The sequence below is a fragment of the Aedes aegypti genome, chromosome 3 (assembly GCF_002204515.2).
Source record: "Aedes aegypti strain LVP_AGWG chromosome 3, AaegL5.0 Primary Assembly, whole genome shotgun sequence".
NCBI classification, from domain to species: Eukaryota; Metazoa; Arthropoda; class Insecta; order Diptera; family Culicidae; genus Aedes; species Aedes aegypti.
In genome coordinates, this window is record NC_035109.1 from 340646351 (window position 1) to 340667487 (window position 21137).

The following is a 21137-nucleotide window of genomic DNA, read 5'->3' on the forward strand; positions in this document are numbered from 1 at the left end:
GAGCTCATTTGTGATTTTCCCTGAAAATTTCATCAAAATTGATCTAATCATTGCGAAGTTACAGAATTTTGAAACTTCGAAGCATAATAACTGTGGAGTTGCTCATTGAACACTATGCTCAGAAGCAGGTTCTGTTCTTGTGAGGACGTAATGCCAAGAAGAAAACGGATGATTTATAGCACGATTTTGTCCTACAAATAATTAGAGTAATCAGTTTCGATTGAAATTTCAACCGAATAGCACTTGTAGTAGCGCTATTTGACGTATAGCAGCACTTCTTACTATTTTTGATTATACTAAACAAATGCAGAATCAATGGCTTTTCTACATCAATCGAAAGCTTTTGATTTATTCTTCATATTAAAAATATATTAGCTTTGTAAAGATATGATTTTGATTTATGTTTCCCCTGCACCGTGAAGCTGGTGCTGCTATAGGAACAGAAATTATAAATTACGCTACCATAGGCAGTGTGTTCCTATATTGGTTCAAGCGATATTAAATAATATAATACAATCTACCGTAGTTATTATATTATTATGTTTTAAACTGATCGGCCATTGGTTCACCGACAGTGGTACAAGAACTGATTATAGATCGTTGGAGTTTATAAAAGATCATTCTCTTCAATTATTCAAACTCTTTTTATAAAATTAGAACAGAATAGTCAATGCATTTGCAACAAAGTGACAAAATGAACACCTCTGCAAACTTCGCGACAACATTGTTCGTGCAAAGTATATCCCCAAATAACTTTCTTCCAAACAATCTTTCCGGTTGCATTCACTACTCGTGCATAACAGCAAAATGCACGAAAACACAGTGCGACAAGTTGAGCCCGGTTACCTGCCTGAATAGGTACAAAGTAATATTTTAGCTTTATTAAATTTACAAGCCACCGTGTGTAAGATGTGCCTCCGACCGCGCGTTGCACAGCGGAAAACATAATTTTAAACTTGTTCCTCTGTCCCACTGAATAAGCACAAAGAAGGTAGGTACTTTGTATCGTCAGTGCAGACACACTTTGTCGAGGAAAGCTACCATGTGGGAAGTCCTACATGCCACATATTGTTCTGAAACATCGATCAAAGTTACACCGGGGGATACATTTCTGGGATACATTTCTGGGAAAACTGAAATCTCCGTTTGCCATACGGATCAAATTGACAAGCAGTTTGATTATCGTAATAAAAACAGCCAGCTGTCCCATTCATTCTCGGTTTTTTCTCCGATGACACCAACAGCTATCTACGGCAACATAAAATCGATAACCTTTACCGATGATAGGTTCATCAAGCCTGTATGTCATTTTCATCTTTTTTATCAAAATTAAATTTCAACTCTCTCATCAGCTGCGGGGGAAAAGTTCGATGTCGTTCTTGGCATCTCCTCTCCTTTATCAGCACACTTCCGACGTGTATATCCGGTTTTCCCTTTTCTGTCTTCAACAGTGTCACTACAGAAGCTGATTCGAGTTATGAAATTGATCCCCAGAATGAATTGGATCCTTTCGATTAGGGATATTTGATGGGTTAGGTCGGGCAGATACACTCCCATGTAAAAGTTTGGGGTCTCTTCTTCGAAAACATACACAAGTGGTTTGTTCATATTTATGTAATTACATGTCCAATTAAAACTCTCTATGGATCATCCGAAAAGTAAAGTATTAATCAACCGTAGGTATTTTAACCAAGTAATTATTTTACAAAACAAAACACAAAATTTTACTCTAAAATGAAATAATTTTTATAATTTGCACTATAAAACAAAATTTTTTTGCTCAGCATTATCTTCTTCTTCTTGGCATTACGTCCTCACTGGGACAAAGCCCGCTCCTCAGCGCTTTCACAGTAGACTGGCCCTTAAACAAAAAAAGTTGTAAAACTTTACGGGGCACCCCCTAGATATGAGCCTTAGGGTAAGAAAAACGCTCTCTCAAAATTTCAACTCAATTGGTTGCTCCACCAGCTGGCGCAATCGATATGAAATTTGTATGGGATATTCGTCTCAAATATATTGAAAATTGTCCCCATGTCACTGTTTTGTTCCGTATACTAATTGTTCGCGTTCAAATAAGCCCAGAATGACAAATACACTAGTTGATACCCTAATGAACATAATTGCAGAAGGTTGTATCTGGATTTAGTATCATTTTCTTTACTTTTTCAGTTGTTGAAAGTTAGGCTTAGATCAGCACTCCCGTACAGTCACTTATATGCATGCGACATGTGCCTCAGCTCGCCCAGCGTCATAGGTGGCTATGATGCGCTTAGTGGTTACCTCCAAGCTACCGTTTTGATTCATATTACGGACAGCTTCAAATTCCGGACACTCTACTTTGTATGGGAAACATTTCACGCGAAATGTTTCAATTTTTGCTGTTCAAAAGTTCTCAATTTCAAGGCTCGTTTTAGTAAACTTTTTCCATAAATATTTTTGAAAATTTATAATGCCCAACTACCTTAGATGTCTCTTTGGTGGTTTAACGATTTCGATTGACGATTTGACTGTTCCATTAATGATTATCATGAGCTGTCCGGAATTCGATTCAAAGTGTCCGGAATATGAGGCAAAAGTTAGGAAGCGTCCGGAATAAGAATCTTGAAAAGGCCACACATTTTCATTTATTTAAAATTATTGAAGTTGCGGAAGCGTATTCTTCACCCACCGTTCGAAAGTGAAGGGCTTTCGACGCTCGATAGCGCTAAAGAATCATACAGAATGATTTATTTTGTATGCTCTATACTGGGTTATATTTCCCTGAGTCCTTAAGTGTCCGTAATATGAATCAAAACGGTATGTTGAAGAAATTCAAGCAGTGTTGCATGATATACTTCAGATGGTTAAAACACCAACTTTATTAGTTTTGATCATGGTACAATCTTCTACAATATTCTTCGCTATTATATCAAGTAGTGTTTTTGACATTCTGGGTCCAATTGAACGCGATCATCAATTTTCCTAAACCAAACAGTAGATGATGTGCTGTTGCTCATATGTTTGAAATGAAAATCCCATATTAACTTCAATTCAAATGCGCCAGCTCATGAAACGACCAAATGAGCTGAATTTTTCAGAAAGGCTTCCTCTAACCCCAAGAAATAATCCTGGGGGGTGCCCCGTAGAATCATACAACTTTATTTTTCTCCCATACTGAGCTGGGCCAGTCTATTCCACAGTCATTAATTGAGAGTTTTCTTTGCCGAAGTTGCCATATTCCCATTCGTATATCGTGAGGTAGATCCAATGATACTCTATGCCTAGGGAAATCAAGGAAATTTCCATTACGAAAAGATCCTGGGCCAACCGGAAATCGAACCCAGACACCTTCAGCATGGCTTTGCTTTGCAGCTACGGACTATAACCACTCGGATATCGAGCATCAGGTATTAGAATACCGGCTCCAAAGGCACGTTCCCCACCAGTTGGGAGATTTGTGCCATCGCCATATTTGAGCCTATTCCATCATCTACCCGATGGGAGAGGAAAGGGAAGGGAAAGATGAGAGGAAATAGTGGTGTCCCTTGAAGTAGGAAGATTGCATAAGCGAAATGAGAGCATATAGCTCCATATCACAGGGCACTGCAAAACGCATGAGCGTAAAGAGAGCCTGTAGCTCATTACCACTACGGGTTAAAAATAACTGAATGTCACGAAGATTTAGGCCTCTGAATTCAGTTTCATTTAATAAGTGTTTACCAAGTAATTTGGATCGCATCTGCGCAAAAACTGGATAGTTGCATTTCAGGTGAGGACACACAAATGAGTCAGCACGCTGAATATTTGTCATGTGGCCTGTCAACGCTCTGACCAAGAGACTGCAATTCTGCTTTGACAGATTTATTAAATACTTCGCCATCCTTGGAGATGGCTCAGAAATGTACAATTTTGTTTGACGACACAACTCCAAACTATTCCAATATTGCTTGTGCTGAGGTGCCGCCCAAGAATTGACTCAGCACTTCGAAATTGGAATAGCTGACTCAGGGTCAATGAAGTCATGCGATGCTTCATCGCGAACTAGTTCATCAGCCAATTCATTTTCAGCGATGGAAGAATGGCCAGGTATCCATACAAGGTTTACAGAGTTGACAGAATTCAGTTCCTTAATTTGAGTTCGACATGCCTCGACCTCAAGTTGGCAGAAGCAAGAGTAAATGACTTTACCCATTTTGTGCTGTTGAAGTGCTGATTGCACTCCACACAGAAGAGCAAATATATCCGCCTGGAAAACAGTGTCTACCAAGTGAGTAAAACTGATTCAGCCTTAACTCACGAGAATATATACCAACACCAGCTCTACCTTCAAGAAGATGGCCATCAGTGTAACATACTATTTTGTTTGATATACTTCTTTCCAAATAGTTAGACGTCCACTCTTCCAGTGAAGGGACTTTTGGTAAATGTCTGTAAGGAAACTGACAAGAAATTTTGAGATCACTTGAAGTAAATACAATTTCGTCCCAATTAAACAAAAGTGAAAATAACGAAGTGTAGATCTACCATTCACCGGATTTTTCTCCAATACTCCAGTGCCCATAAACAGTAAGAATAAGAAAGTGCTATTTGCTTAAGATGTATGTGTAGTGGCACAACGTCGAAAAGAGCCTCGAGCGCTGCCGTGGGAGTCGTTGAGAACGCACCAGACATCGCCATCAAGCACATCCTTTGGAGACCGCCCAATTTTGATTGGATTGTTCTCACTTTGCCCTTTGGCGACTACACAAAACATCCATATGCCAATATTGGTCGAATAACTGTTGTGTAAATACATTTGATATACTAGGGTTTGATGCCCTAAGTTTCACCAAAGGTTCGCCGACACTGACCGAACGCCATGCAAGCTTTCTTGACTCTGAAATCAATGTGAGGTGTCCAGGGAAGCTTGGAATCTAGAATGACTCCGACGTAATTTACATTAATCTCAAAGCCAAATATACGCAAAGGTCGAATTCCATCGCGGTTTCGTCGTAAAAAGAACAATAAATGCTTTATTCGGATTAACCAAAAGGCCATATTGGCGATACTAACTCTTGACTGATTGAAGAGCACTTTGCATCAGGTCGAACAGGGTGCTTATGCACATACCTACTATCAAAACTAGATAGTCGTCGGCAAATCCATAAGTTGAAAAACCGCTATTATTGAGTTGCCTCAATAGCGTATCTGCTACGAGATTCCACAAAAGCAGTGATAAGACTCCCCCTTGGGGGCATCCGCAAACACTCAATCTGCGAATCGCAGCTTGACGCAATGTCGGTTTTTGAGCATTTGATGACTCCAATCGGTAATTATTGTAGGTAGCCCATGGATTCGTGCAGCTTCCAATATGGCATCGAAAGACACGTTATCAAAGGCACCTCCAATATCCAAGAAAACACCCAAGCAGGTTTGCTTCTGAGCGAATGCTTTCTCGATATCGTATACAACTTTGTGTAAAAGGGTCAGTGTCGACTTTCCAGATTGGTAAGCATGTTGATTAACATGAAGAGGCTTGTTTGCCAAATAAACATCACGGGTGTGATGATCGATAACGCGTTCCAGACATTTCAGAAGAAAAGAGGTCAGACTGCTTGGTCTAAAACTCTTCGCTTCTTCACGCACGGTCTCCTTTCGAGATAAACTTCACAGTAATATCATGCCAGGATCTGGGCATATACCCGGCAGCAAAACTGCTTATAAGTAGCTTTTCAAAACATGTTTGATAAACTCAAATCCTCTCTGAACTCAAACTGGAATCAACTGTACAACGGGTTTTCCAGCCGGATCGTTCAGCAGAACGAAGAGCCTTCTTGTAAGCCTTGCGAGCCGACTTGAACGACTCTGATCCAGCTGAACAGCGTCTGCTCCAACTACTTCTACATTGTTTATTGAGTCTAGTGAGATCTAAATTTCGCCATGTGGCCTCTTCGTAGTCTTCACAAACCGCTGAGGACATGCTTCTTCAAAACATTCCATAATGTAGGATGTTGTAGTATCAACGGCATCATCCAAATTACTTTTCATTTAGATGGATGGAGAGTATCCATGAAAGTTGGTCTCAACCATTTCAACAATATAGTATTTCCAGTTTGGGGATTCGTAAAATACAAAGTTTGTGAAGTTACATTTGAAAGAAGATGTAGCGATGATTAGATAATGATTCCTCATCTGATACATGTAAATTCGTCAACTCTTGACTGATTCTATTCTAGCAGAGCATAATGTCCAGCATTTTTTCTCTAGTGACCACCATGAAGGTTGGGCGATTGCCTATATTAAGTAATCTAAGATCTGTACTACAACATTAGACTAGAGCCTCTTAAATTGATATCTGAACTGCCCCAGATAATGTGATGAGCATTGACATCACTGAACACAATCAGATGAAGGCCTTTTGTTACTCAATGGAGGCGAACCTAGACAACAACTCGTTTGAAATCATCCGTTGGCGATGGGTTATCATGTGGTAAATATACCGAACAATAGACGTATTTCCTATAGAGGTCCCCAAGCAAACTGCCACGAACACCAACGCACAATCAATCTTACACAAGTCGATTTCCTCAGAATGAAAATGTATCAATGTTTGTTTGACGTCATTGAGCTTTTGGTCAACGGCAGGCCAACAAGGAAGTGATTGTTTTGCAGCCATTCTGTTTATATTTGGATTCTCACAGCTAACAAAAGCAATGTTGTGACAGTTCTCACAGCAAACAAAGAAAATTTTGTCAACATTGCACTACTACGCAGGCAACTGGATTGGTCTATTGAGGTCACCAACAGAAACATCGATTGTGACAGCACATAAATCTGTAGTATAGAAATCAGAAATGTTTGCGTTGTTAACGATCACGCATGCACGGGGAATGGCACGCTAGTTTGCCATTTCATGTTTGCTGAAAATGGCAAAAACTGGGTGCACAAGGCTACCTAGCACCACTTGGGCTGTATCATTTTGCGTTAGTCTGCAAAGAATTATCGTTACTGTTCTTTCATGTTGAAGATTGATCTGAGCTATCCTAACCTTAGCTACTACCTAAATTAGGCAGGATTAACCTTTTGGCAATCTCAGCACGAAAAAGATCAGCAGCGAAAAAAAAGATTGGTGTGCATTGAAAGGCAAAAAAGCACAAAATACACTGTATAAAATGCATAACGCGAAACCATATAGGTAATAATTAAATAAAATAACAACATATTGATAATCCCACCCTTAGAAAGCCTCAGGCTAGAGACTGAAGAAGGGCAGCCGATTATCTCGGAGAAACACAAGGTCACCTGCACCATTGCTCCGGGTAGCACAGGAAGGGCAACCTGATACTTCACAGGCTCCGTTTGCGGTTAGGTTTTATTAAGACCCCCCAAACCATGCATTCCTAGGAACGGACTTTTACCACGGGAACAGGCAGTCCGTATAGTGTTAATTCTTAGCAGATAAACAGAATGCCACGAAAAGGTATCACCAGAAAAAAATCTCACCACCAGACTGGAAATTGTTCCCACGGTCTCTGGATTGGCAGTAAAATGCTAACCAACTATGTTGAATGCTTTAATTCCTCTTCTCGACTATCAATGTCTGCGTTTGAATTTGTGTTCTGAATTATATATCTCCAGGTGGCAAACCAATATCATTGCAAGCGGCTTACCAGTTATAGCTCCCACACAACGAAATCACATTTTAGCTATTTATAATGAATGGAATCAAAAATTACTTATCGAGTCGTGTGCACCACAAGATTACAGTTAATTTCCATTCATTCGTAGCGGAATCCTAGTCTGTGAGCTTCAATTGATAAGTGAATCTTACTGATTCCGTTTGATGATTGGCATTGCAATGCAAATTTTCTTATTTTCCCACAGGTCCAGCCAATCGTTATTATTCCCACGCACATTTTTTCCTATCATCATCAATTGAGTTCGATACTGGTGACAGTTGGTGTTTAACGTTCGATGCAAAATGTTCACGAAAATTCGTTCGGGTAGCAAACGCCTTCATTTTTGGCTTTCGGCCAAAGGCTCTGAAGTTAACAAGCTTTTGTGGATTAATGGTTCCTTTGGGGATTGTCTGTATCTACTGGATGTATTCTTACTAATTTCAGGGACAGGTATTTCATCATTTTCGATCATTTCTGTTATAAAACTAGAAACGCATGTTTTACTTCAATCTTTCTTGTACCATTTAGAAATACAAAGCGAAAAGACAGCCAAATGGACAAACGGACGCAAGGTTCGCATATTTGCCAACTCTCTGTTTGTCTTCCAAATTGTAGTGACTATCCTTCAAATGGTTCATGCGCGTGATAATAATAATAATAATTGCCAATGCGGTTTTGCTGTTGATCCCAAGCGCGGCCACGAAACAAGCACTCGCTTTGCCACCACCTCTGTCAAATTACGGAAAGCATGTATCGTGTATTGTCTACCTCTTCTCCACGCAGCTTCTGTTCTTAGGAACCGTTCCCAAGTTTCTCAGCAATATGGCCTGCATCGGAATGCTTATCATGGGAATGCGTTTCAAACTTAAGATCCTAGCTCACCGCTACTTTCGAATGCTTAACCAACCGGTCGTAAGTTCAGAAAAGCACTTTGCACGAATGGAACGAGATGTGAAGGAAGTCCTGAATTATCAGACGGAATATCGGAAGTAGATCTTAATTGTGGGAATGATTAACAAATCCACTGATTATTTCCTCTGTTTTAGGCACTTTGAAACTCTTAAAATGTTAGTGGAGAAAGCCTTCTTCATAGCCCATTTTTATGCTTTATACAGCCTTGGAACATGCTTTTACCTATCCCATAAGACGGGATTCAATGTTTTATCACTCACGTTGATATCACTATCGGTAGCCTACATACTGAAATATTATTTGTGGTGTCATTTGGTTGAATCACTTCAAGATGTCGTAAGTTGATAATTTTACCGATGAGGATTAGTTTTAATTGTACATTTCCTGCAGGCAAACTCAATCGGAGATCTCATTTACGAGCACTGCGTGCAAATGCCTTACAGCCGGAAACATCATACACAGTATATGGGAATGAAAACCTCTTTAATCATAATATGGATGAACACAAAGAACGGATATGCAATAAGCTGCATGGGGATGATCGACATTTCGACGAAAACGTTTGTCAGCTTCCTCAATGCGGTCTACTCGGTCATGATGTTTTTGATCAACGTGGTCTAAGTTGTCTGGTTTGTATTCTTACAATGGATAAAAGATTTTGGAACTGAAAATAGTGTCATCGTAAACCGTTTGAAGCACGATGTTGACATTATAATTGGGTGTCATTTTAAAATATTATGAAAGAATATTTCTTCTGCGTTTCATTACTTTGATGAAACATATATGCTATCTCCACAATAGATATTAACGCTCTAGATAAATCGAAAATAAACTAATTGGGACTACAAACTATACAACTAGTAGAGTAAGGTGGGGCAAAAATTCGACCTTAATGGTATAATCAAAATTTTCAGAAAAACAATAGCAGTTGAAAAGAAATAAACCACATAGTGAACCTTCAACACATTGGCTATAATTTTACAGAACAAACTTGTATCAAAATATTTACCAATTTTTAGTTATAACAGTTTTAAAATTAATTGTCTAAAACAAACTTTTGGCTCACCGAATCCAGTGTGGGGCAAAGTTCGCTGGTCGAAACACACAATATTGAAAGTTATATCACGGACATACTTTATACCAGCCATAAACTTATGTTTACAGAAAACTACACACAAAATTCTCATTGAAAAATTGCCCAAAATTGGGTTAATTGTAATTTACCCAAAGATAACAATTTTTCGCAAAAATAAGTGCAAATGTGAAATTTTGGTGACTTTTTCCGCACGAACAGGCAATTATCGTTAAATTTGAAGATAATATGAAGATATTAGGCAATTAACAATTTTTTTTCCACTAGTTTATAAATGGGTCGAACTTTTGCCCCACTATGTGGCCCATAGTAAAATTATTTGCAAGCATTTATGCAAAAACTAATACACCTTAAAGCATCCTTATGATAGGCCCACAATCGCCCGAGCATAAAAAGTCGAATAAGTTTTTATCTTTATTTGGTTCCATGCACTGAAAGTTCGACTAATAATTACAATTTACTCTTCAAAAAACAACAAATAGCCATAACTTTTTCAAATCTTATTCGATTTTTATGATATTTGTAGTCAATGTCTCTTACTTGAATACAATTTGAACTACCATGGAATTTATAAGTTTTGTTTTACATTGAGCTAGAAATCTTTAAAAGAAACTCTTGCACCGTTTGAACTTTAACCCGGTTTACTCTACTCGTCATTGTCTATAAAATATACCTTTTAATTCTAACTAAAGTATGTATCCTTTGACAGATACGCGTATTCCGATCTCATCCGTCTTCCGTGCCGAGAGTCTTATTGAGCCGAGAAACCATAGATTCGCTTGTGGCTTACCCCAAATCAAAGCGATTATTGAATAGGTGGGACGATCGGTCTTCTGGCTGAAACTGATCCGGGAGACAAATTCAGTGGAGAGATGCTTCAGATGCATGAATGTGGCCGAAATCCATGCTGGCAATAAACTGCAAAGGCATGGAAAGGTCCGAACACTGCAGGAAATGTGGTGAAATAGGTCACGTTGGCAGGGAATGTCTGAAGACACCTAGGGGCATGCTGTGTAAAGCGAAGGATGGTAACGCCCATACGACGGGTGACTTTCAATGCCCCAAATATCAAAATCGGAAGTCATCCTCCAGCCGGAGTTGCAGAACCGACCACTTGGTCTACCAACGTCGAGTCGGAGCAGGCTGAGTCCTCCGCTGGGGTCTACCGAAACAACATCGGCAAATGGTCGTCGGGGCGCCTGTGAATCGGAAGTTTCCCACCACTGGAATCGCAGGATTGGCCTCGGCATCTGCCCGGATAGCATCGGTTCGGGATTTTTTCCGCCGCCGAGGAAATCTTCGTCGGAGCAGGATAGATCGACCGCCGGGGACTACTCTGAGTAGTACGTAGCGTATCACCGGCATGAGTCGTCGGAGCGCCGATGAGCCGGAAGCTATCCTCGAACCGGAATCGCTGGAACGACTTCCGCATTCTACCGGCCAGTATCGAAGCATGAAGAAGTGGCTTGCTTCACCGTCGTGGAATAGCCCGAGTAGCATCGTCAGAAATCAGTTTTGGGTCGTCGGGGCGCCAGTGAACCGGAAGTCATCCTCGAACTGGAATCGCTGGACCGACCTCGGCATCCAACTGGTCAACCCGGAGAGCCCGAACAGCAGCAGCGGAGAATGAGACGTCGTAGAGCAACGAAATGTACATGAGCATCCAGTAGAAGTTCAACAGGGCTCTAACGCGAGGCCAGTCTAAAGGAAGTATGCGTCGTCGCACAGGAAGCTGTCCAAAGCCACGGCGAGATATTCAACCGCCAATTGGGAAAAACGAGTATTTGCAGAGACACCGTAGATAAGTCGTAGTGAGCAGCGTTTTTGACGACATTAAGCTCCAACAGCGAACTAGCAGAACCGCTAGAGGCTGAGACTGACGAAGTGCATGAGCACATTCCTCCCCTGATGAAGTTGCGTGATATAGTTATCTATCCACTCGGCTAAGGAAGGCCCCAATGCATCTGCAAAACTTATTTGAACATACCCAATACCCCCCCCAAACGTACTGTACGAGGAACGATGCACCGAAAATTGCAGGTTACGGCAATTCACAGCGCGTGGATGATCGTCCAAAAAGCATAACAAATTGGGACGACAACAATCTACCTTTGATCCAACTGACATCATATCGTGTAGACTCTACACGAACTAAAGAAATCAGCACTCCTAGTTGCTTCAGATCAAATGAATTGTAGGGAAAGTGTTTTTGCAATGGCAAGGGCTCCAAGTTTGAAGATACAGACGCAGTATGATAACGGTAGCGCAACCGATATATACGTTCTATCATGACTGAGAATCAGCAAAATTGTCACTGTACCTATCAACTTGAAATTTGTATTATTTAATAGATAAACATATTTCGAACCCAACTATAAGGCAATACATGGATACACATTTCTAGTTGGATTTGAATGGTGCAGTACTACCTGCGGGTTATTATAAACATAGTTGAACATATTGATATCGAATAGAAGAAGCATAGAAAAAACTGGCTTTCACTATTACGTCGTTCTATGACTCGAAACTCGATATCTCCTCAAATCGATAATCCCTGCAATACCATGTTATGGGGAGAGACTGTATTTACTTTACTCTAAACTTGTGTTCAATGTAGAGATTTTTCAATATTTTAACCGTTTTATTTTTGGCCGATAGCCAACGTCATGTTAAATCTAAACCATATTGATCAGAAATGTTAACACTGAGTACACAATGTTGATCATTTCAACGAATGTCACCGTTGTTATTTCGATCATTTCCATGCACTTCATTGACACTCCGTTGATGGTGTTGTGCCAAACAATGATCAGGGATGACTTCATTTGCACATACTGCTGATGGTACTTTCGACTGTAAGGTATCTGAGCACTGTGCCCATAGATCTCATCTCCAATTGTGTCGGCCTGCAAGTTTGAATAATTTCACTGGAGAGCAATTATAGCAGAAACAAAGACTTACAACATCCTGAAGTGAATCAACCAGATGGCACCACAAATAGTGCTTCGTCAAGTAGGTAAATGCGGATGCATAGATGGCCACAGCTAAAACATTTACTCCCAAATCTCGGGCCACGAAGAAACATGTTCCAATGCTGTATAGCGAGTAGTAGTGGACGATGAAGAATGATTTCTCCACTAGACGCTTCAAGGACTCCAACTGTCTGAAAATATGCTCTAAACAATGATTTCAAAAACATTTGTTACATTCCATTTCAGGCAACCTCCAATACTCCATCTGCTGGTCCAGAACAATCCTGACCTCCCGATCCATACGCTCAAAATAGAATTCCGGGCATTCCATTGGGTAATTCAAAATGCGGTCCCAACGATGAGCCAAGACCTTCAGTCTCGTACGCATTCCAATGATGAGCGTTCCAATGCAGGCCATGTTACAGAAAAATTTGGGAATTACTCCAACAAACAAAAGTTGCGCAGAAAGAACGTACAAAATAGACGATGTAAACGGTCCGGCCCTAGAAAAGGGGGGTGGTAGGTCCAGCAATTTCTTCGTAGCAGCACATGGGATCAATAGTAGAAGTGCATCAACAAAAATAACTCCATAAACCACTCGCATCATTTTCCGACCCGATCGGTTGAACTTCATTCGCTCCAGTCTATCGTACGCTTCATCTCCGGAGTTGATACGATTACCGATGATTAAACTTCTCACGTTTGCGATTGGTGTTTCGTAGTACACAACCAGCGATGCTTTTGCTCCTGCTACAAAAATCCCTGAGAGTTTCATGATATGAAAAACTACTTCAAATAATTCGCTATTTTTATTAAGAAACGCGAAAAGCACGTGAAGGACGGCAATGACTGATTGAAAAGCGAACAGTCCATTGATAAAGTAACGAATGAATCGTTCAGCAGTCCATCTAGATGTTGTCTTGCTGCGAACTCCTGCACGGACCAGAATATGGGCTTGAGTTTCACAACAAGTTGGAAAATGTCACACCTATCATTACCTGCCAGAAGCATGAACACATCCAGCAACCAGAAGCAATCACCAGCGGGACCTTCGTTCGAGCAACAGTACTTCAGGCGATACCAACCGCCACGAATTTCCGCAAACATTTTGTAGTGCACGAAGATCGTCAACTGACATGAATCTTTACTGTTTCAACACTGTTCGCTGAATTTGCACTTTCTTCAATGCAATTCTTCTTGATAAGGTAGGTAACTGTGAAAAATTACAGGCTGCATGCTTGGCTCTGGCACTCATTGTCCTTTCTTCTGGAGTCACCATACCGTAACAACAGTATCAAATCAAACGGAATTTCTGAGTTTTGAAAGTATTGCTTTTAGTTCCCATCAACCTTATAGTTCTTTGTTGAACAAACCTATGTTCAATGGAAAATCACTGCGCAATATGACACATATATTCTTCTTCATGGCATTACGTCCCTAATGAGCCTACTCCTCAGTTTAAAGTTCGATGAGCGCTTCCACAACTATTAACTGAAAGCTTTCTTTGCCAAAGTAGCCATTTTCGCATTCGTATGTTAATAACAGCTAGGTACACAACATACTAGGCTAAAGAATGCACCAGGTAATTTGAATTCATTTAAGTGATTGGAAAACTTTTTCGGGTTGGAAATTTTCGCGATTTGCCAGGGTATAGAGTGTCTTTGTACCGTTTTGACTCATATTCCGAACACTTAAGGCCAACAGTGCACATTGGGCCGAATCGACAATTTAGCCGGAAAAAAGTGTTATCTCTGTTCTCGTCGAATTTAGACGTTCGATGTCTTCAGAGAAGTTATTCGTAATTGAGTTTTGCATCTTTTAAGGAAAAAGTTAAAAAGGGTGGCCCATATTTAAGCTAAAATTTTAACTCAAACTTTTTTGTTTGATGAAATTTGTAGCTGCGCTCTTCTGCAAACTTTTAGAAAATATTATTTTGAACAACTTTGTCGAAGACACTTTTGATCTAACTCTTCATTTGAGCTAAGTAAATTGATTTTGAAAGTATTAACTTAGGGTGGAACCAAAAAATCAGTTATTTTGATCTAACTTTTTTATTTTCAGTTTTACGTGAATATGGTCTTTAGAAGAGTTGTAGAGGAAGTAAAGATACACGTTTTTGCTGAACATTGCAAGTTTGTAATTCTTGTGATTTTGAAGTTATAAGCAAATTTAAGTGAAAAACCATGAAATCTTTAGATGCCCATAACTCATGGAGTTGGTTCGATAAAATTTTTCTTCAAGTGGCATTCGAAAGGCCATACAATAGGCAACTTTTGCTGCAAAAACTGTGAGAACGTATTTTTTGTAAATTGAGAAAATTCACTTCAAAAATACACTTAAAAAACTCGAAATTCGCTTGTAACTCACAAGATTTTAAAGTTAACGGCGTGCTATCTTCATCAAAGTTGTAGAACTTAACTAGATCTATAACTTTCCCATTCACCAATTTGAGGAGAAATGTGAAACAAAAATATTAGAACTTATAATACATTTTACTATTAGTTAATACAAAATTATTCAAGTAGTAGCAATATAATTATACTTTTATCCTATCAATAATTTTCCAAACCAGAACACTTTTTGATAACCTTGGCTGTTAGATTATTGTAATGTTAGATTATTCGACCATTTCCACAGTTCTGTATAACAGGACACTATTGTATGTATTCAGTCACAATAATAGCAGTCACAATGACGAACAGTTAAAGTTTCTTATATTGCATTGGCATCATTTTACATTTTGAATTATACGTGAATTATACCACTGAGTACTGATAAAATAATAATAAAATCATAATTCCATACAAAGTTTACAACAGCAAGTATATGAAAGCGACTGCTGATATACTAACTTAATGTTTTATGGTAATAAATATAAGGTGACCTACATCTGAATCGTATCATCATTTCTTCATATATTTTTGCACATTTCTCTTAAGATTGGTGTATGGGAAAGTTGTATATCTAATGAAAGTCTTCAACTTTGCTGAAGATAGCACGCCGTTAACTTTGAAATCTTGTGAGTTACAAGCGAATTTCGTGTTTTTTAAGTGTGTCTTTGAAGTGAATTTTCTCAATTTACAAAAAATACGTTCTCACAGTTTTTGCAGCAAAAGTTGCCTATTGTATGGCCTTTCGAATGCCACCCGAAGAAAAATTTTATCGAACCAACTCCATGAGTTATGGGCATCTAAAGATTTCATAGTTTTTCACTTAAATTTGCTTATAACTTCAAAATCACAAGAATTACAAACTTGCAATGTTCAGCAAAAACGTGTATCTTTACTTCCTCTACAACTCTTCTAAAGACCACATTCACGTAAAACTGAAAACAAACAAGTTAGATCAAAATAACTGATTTTTTGGGTCCACCCTAAGTTAATACTTTCAAAATCAATTTACTTAGCTCAAATGAAGAGTTAGATCAAAAGTGTCTTCGACAAAGTTGTTCAAAATAATATTTTCTAAAAGTTTGCAGAAGAGCGCAGCCACAAATTTCGTCAAACAAAAAAGTTTGAGTCAAAATTTAAGCTTAAATATGGGCCACCCTATTTAACTTTTTCCTTAAAAGATGCAAAACTCAATTACGAATAACTTCTCTGAAGACATCGAACGTCTAAATTCGACGAGAACAGAGATAACACTTTTTTTTCGGCTAAATTGTCGATTCGGTCCAATGTGCAGTGTCTTCAAATGCATCTGATTGGCATAAATTGGCTGATACCTGTATCGCAAACTCTAACTGTTAGCTGTTGAGTGTACCAATAATAATGTTGATTTAATTAGTTTTGATATTTTTTAACGTAAAAGTATGTAATAACATTTTGATTCAAATGCCGAACACGTTCATTCTGTCTCATATTCCGAACACTTTGATTCAAATTCCGAACAACACGAATAAATCGTATTGTAATGAATGATTTCGAAAATAAATTTATCTGAGCTTGTTCTACCGGTTTCGAACTAGAGAATCATCACTACTCCCATGGTATAAACTATATTAGAGGCGTCAAAATTGAATTGCAAATGACTGCCATTTCCTTGTTATTTGGTGACATATTTCAGCGAAACATTTCAACCATATCGCCATACAAAAACCGAGTGTTCGGAATATGAGTCTGTTCGGAATTTGAGACAAAACGGTACTTGCTTTACGGTATACGAATACAAAAATTGGCAAAGGAAGCTCTCAGTTTATAACTATGGAAGTGCTCATTAGAACACTAAACTGAGAAGGAGGCTCTGTACCAGATGGGACGTAACGCCATAAAGAAGGGAAGATACTGCGAATAAATCGTTGACGTTGACTTCTCGCTCAGCCTGGACTAGTTATACACAGCTATACACTCTTCTTTAGTAAGGCCAACGCGCACGCAAAGAAGCATAAAGAAGAACGCGCTGCATCATTCAGAGAGGCAAAGTTAGCTCTTCAGAAAATCAAGAGTCGGGAACAAGCATGCTTTGATAGTCTATGCCAGAGTGCAAACTCGAGTCCGTGGGGTGACGCCTACAGAGAGGTAATAATCGATAATCGACATACTCTTTTTGATCCACCCCACAAGCCCATGACCCATGGGCGTATGCGGCAGATGAAATAGAAGACGTGGGGACAGTGACGATCGAAGTGCTGACAGAAGTCGTGAAATCATACACATCAAATAAGACACCGGAACCCGATGGTATCCCGAATGTTGCTCTAAAAACTATCAGGTGATCAAGGTCAGCCAACAACAGTAAAGTGGTAAAGTTGTTGAAGAGGTTAACCTATACGTACCCAACGTTTTTGAGGATTTTCAAATCTTCAATCAACTGCCAAAAAGTCATTTTCTAACCGATTTTCTTGAAACCAATGGCATGCGATCCAGATTTGTCTAAATTTGCAAGGGCCGCCAAACGGAACCGCTTCACCTATTGGTTCCGGAGTTATTCCGGATTCCGTTGGGGTCAGAACCTGTCGAAATACGAATTTTCAAACAATTTAACTTCTTTACACGTGCTATTCGATATTTATATACGTAAAGCACTATCAATATATACAACCACATACAATTAAGTGCTAATGACCTCTTTGAACATGACAATCCATTTACTTGTGCCAGATATGTTCCGGAAGTCCTGGGGGAGGTGGTCATTCCCACAATGTTATCAGAACCACGAAAGCATCAATTCCAACTTTGTTCTAATGAATTCTTAGTTCTTATGAATTATGGTGGCGCATCGATCGTCGCAAGTTTCTCGTTTAACAGTCAACAGGAAATGTACATGTACTCTTGACGCTATCCAGTCGGTTGTTCAGTTAGCTGAGGTGACAATCGAGCATAAAAGGAGCGGCATCCTTAAGTGCGCATTTGTCACTCTGGATAAGAGACAATAGCCCATTACCACCTCAAGGTATTGGATCAGTTGTGTAAGTTTCTACACGGAGACGGAATTCAACTCAATTTTGGGTTGTTTGAACGCAATTCCGTAGTTGAGCCCAATAACTCAATTTTTGCTAAATTTCCAAGGTCCCCACTAGGTAGTTTGGCTTTAATTCCATTAGAAAAGTATACTCAATGTTGGGTTGATTTAACGCAAAATTGAGTTCTTTCCACCCAAACATAAGAAAAGTTGCTTTTACCCAAATTTGGCTTATTAGGCCAAAGTACCCCCATTGGGTAGATGCAGCTCTCTCTATTTTTGACAACATTCGTGTGGGAGAAAGAGAAAACCGAGAGATTTTGGGTTGAAACTATAATCGATATACTTAATTTTGGGTAAAGTAAACCCAAATATAGGTAAAAATATTTCTCCGTGTAGGAAGCTATTCCTAGAGTTCGGCGTACCTCAAGGTTTAATTGTGGGCCCGATGTTATGGAATGCGATGAACAATGACGTACTGAGGCTGCCCCTTACAACTGGTGTAAAAATTAATGGTGTTAATCTATGGCGAATCGATGGAGGAAGTAGAGTTGACAGCAGCGCGCTCTGTCTTCATAGTTGAGGAATGAATAAGGTCTAGGAAACTGAGACTAGTTCGTCACAAGAATTAGGTGATGGTGGTCAACAAACACAAGTCAGAGCAAAAAACGTTTATCACGGTAGTTGATTGCACCATAGAATTCAAGTAATCCCTTTGGCATCTTGAGGTAATAATCGATAACAAAGCTCAGCTACACTAGGCACGTTGAATTAATTTACTTGCTCTATTACCTACGAGATTTCGCACTATGCGTTTTACACTATGCGTTTTGCACAGTGTATTTTGTGCTTTCTCGCGATTGGCGTCTCTCAATTGATATCGATTTTTGAATTACTGCTGGTCTTTTTGAGTTGCACACTACCGTTTTCGTGCACTTTTGCATGTGAAAATGTATGTTTGGTTCGATGCATGCTGAGGAACACGTCGTTCCCTTGATGCTACAACTAGATAACTCGAAAATCCAAATTTCGAATCATTCAACATTGAACGTTTGACCGTTTCACAAGGTGATGGATAATCACAGATAATATGATTGAAAAGTAATCTTTGACTTGTTTACATTAAATCGCACATCTATGATCTGTGCATATCTGGCAGATTTGATTAAGATTTATGTTTCGACAAATTGAACTCTAAAAATTGAAAGTTCGAGTTATCTAGTTGTAGCAATAAGGGGACGACGTTATTGTGTCGTTTTAATCATAACGTTCATCATGTCTACAGATTTTCTCAAAATTGTTCTAGGACTGCGTCATTTTTGAAAGTTACGTAAAAATATCTTAGAATTCTCTAAGCACAGTAAACTACAAAGCAAAAAAAAACTTAAATTTACATGACATGTAAGTTTTTATGATTGACATGTAAAACGAGTTATAAGTAAATATTCAACGATAAATAATGTAAACTGCCTCATTGTGTTTAGGAATGCATGCAATCTTGAGTGGAACTAGAGCATTTCATGATCTTGCATCCAACATTCGCCAATATTGCATAATTCCTTGCATCTTGAAAGTGAAATTATTAGGTGTACGTGGAAAATACTCGGTGTACACGATTAAACGCTGGATATTCTGTTAAAAACAAAGCACACGAATGGATCGACGGCTCATCAATTTCATGTGCATTATTTCTGATTGAATTCGCATCGTTACATCATGTAAACCCAGTCGTTTTGCTTGTAATATTCTTTGAGAGAAGCGTTTCGCGTTCAATATTAAGGACTTTGCTTTCAATGTTGGATATAATAGATATATTTGTAGGTTTTATCATTGAATAATGCATTAGAAATGGCTTTTCATGGTTGAAGCTAAAATTACGTTACGCGTAAATCTAAGTTTTTGTTTTTTAGAGAAAAAAGTAAAAAAGTAAGAATTAATGCGTATGAAGTTTTAGCATTAGCATTAGCATTAAGCATTTCGCACAAATTCGTAGATGGTACAGTCCTAGACCATTGTATGAGGGTTGCCTCCTTCCCGTCCATTACGAAAGTCAGAGGTTTGGGGCTAACCTCTTACTCTTAGACAAGATTGACGCATCCTCCAATAATCGAGAGCTGTCCTGGCCACGTCCTTGCGAAAGCTGGAAATGGGAAAGGATGATTGATTGAACACCTTCTTAAGAAAGATGCAGATAACTCTACGACCTCTTATAGGTGTTACGGGATGTTGTGGAATGTTGATGGAAAGGGTAGTGCCATAGGATACGTTCGGCAGACGTTTTGGCCGACAAATGGTTAGTATTTACGCATTGTGATTATGCGCTGCTAATCAGAACAAACTCATCAAATTCCTTTTTCGAAAATCCTCTGCAATCCACGCACTGTAATTCTTAATCCATCCCGAGCCGAGTATCCACGAATCACATTCAATTTTTGAATCAACAAGCACGGGAGATTAAAAAAAATACGAGTCGCGTGAAACGAATTCAATTGATGGTGCACTCTCGAACAAAACGCAAGCATATCGAATAAAAGTAAAAACAAAACTTCACGAAATATCTTCAGATATAATCTCCGATAAAAAACACAACTATCACTTTGAAATACTTGTTTCCACACAACATTTGCACGTGGCGAAGCACCATCCGCCGAATCTAATTTCCACCAGCGGATTTGAAAAAAAAAATAGCGAACGAGGTAGGTAAACGTGACACAAAATTCAAAACGCAGCGCTCGCGCGCATGGCTTACTGCTATCTCTCTTTTCGTCGTCAGTTTTCATCTCCGAATTAATGTCTATGAAGTTTTGGTATAAAAATCAATTTGGTTTTAAAACTGTTTCACTTTAAACTTGCCTAGTTTTGGTAGTGAGGTGAGATTCTATCAGAACACCAAACCAAGCGAATTTTGAACAGAACTTCGAGCAGTATCATTTGGCAATTAAGGACGGTGATCTCGCATGACCTTAGACACATCGTGCGTTCTTATCCAATATTTTGTTAAAACCCTGGGTTACTCTTACAGAATTACGAGCAGGGTTATCAATGATTTGTTCTTCTTCTTCTTTCTGGCGTTACGTCCCCACTGGGACAGAGCCTGCTTCTCAGCTTAGTGTTCTTATGAGC

The 21137-nt window shown here is 39.1% G+C and overlaps 3 protein-coding genes across 5 annotated transcripts in view; 1 reads left to right on the forward strand and 2 right to left on the reverse strand.

The window, feature by feature from the left end:
• Positions 1-21137, reverse strand: part of LOC5577758 (ras-related protein Rap-1b) — a 436890-nt gene that overhangs the window by 274075 nt on the left and 141678 nt on the right. The window lies entirely within an intron of this gene.
• LOC23687598 lies at positions 7883-9344 on the forward strand. Its single transcript, XM_021849006.1, has 4 exons — positions 7883-8087; positions 8166-8626; positions 8684-8885; positions 8940-9344. Exons 2-4 carry the CDS (start codon positions 8274-8276, stop codon positions 9168-9170), a joined length of 786 nt encoding a protein of 261 aa, XP_021704698.1. The 5' UTR covers positions 7883-8087; positions 8166-8273; the 3' UTR covers positions 9171-9344.
• Positions 12250-13966, reverse strand: LOC23687543. Of its 2 annotated transcripts, none has more exons than XM_021849003.1 (4): positions 13613-13966; positions 12866-13547; positions 12604-12818; positions 12250-12548 (listed from the first exon to the last, which is right to left on the reverse strand). In XM_021849003.1, the coding sequence occupies exons 1-3, from the start codon at positions 13719-13721 to the stop codon at positions 12620-12622; spliced, it is 990 nt and encodes a 329-aa protein (XP_021704695.1). In that variant the 5' UTR covers positions 13722-13966; the 3' UTR covers positions 12250-12548; positions 12604-12619. The 2 variants fall into 2 exon arrangements, with proteins under 2 accessions (XP_021704695.1, XP_011493189.2); XM_011494887.2 differs by having other exon boundaries at positions 12604-12805; positions 13613-13957.

What these genes read in the sequence shown, in the direction of transcription:
- LOC23687598 (XM_021849006.1), top strand. Translation starts at nt 8,274, where the DNA reads ATGCGCGTGATAATAATAATAATAATTGCCAATGCGGTTTTGCTGTTG. An exon ending in TATCAGACGGAATATCGGAA is followed by an intron (nt 8,627 to 8,683) that starts GTAGATCTTAAT and finishes CCTCTGTTTTAG; the next exon opens with GCACTTTGAAACTCTTAAAA. An exon ending in TTGAATCACTTCAAGATGTC is followed by an intron (nt 8,886 to 8,939) that starts GTAAGTTGATAA and finishes CATTTCCTGCAG; the next exon opens with GCAAACTCAATCGGAGATCT.
- LOC23687543 (XM_011494887.2), bottom strand. Translation starts at nt 13,721, where the DNA reads ATGTTTGCGGAAATTCGTGGCGGTTGGTATCGCCTGAAGTACTGTTGC. An exon ending in CAGCAGATGGAGTATTGGAG is followed by an intron (nt 12,806 to 12,865) that starts GTTGCCTGAAAT and finishes GCATATTTTCAG; the next exon opens with ACAGTTGGAGTCCTTGAAGC. An exon ending in TTGATTCACTTCAGGATGTT is followed by an intron (nt 12,549 to 12,603) that starts GTAAGTCTTTGT and finishes TCAAACTTGCAG; the next exon opens with GCCGACACAATTGGAGATGA.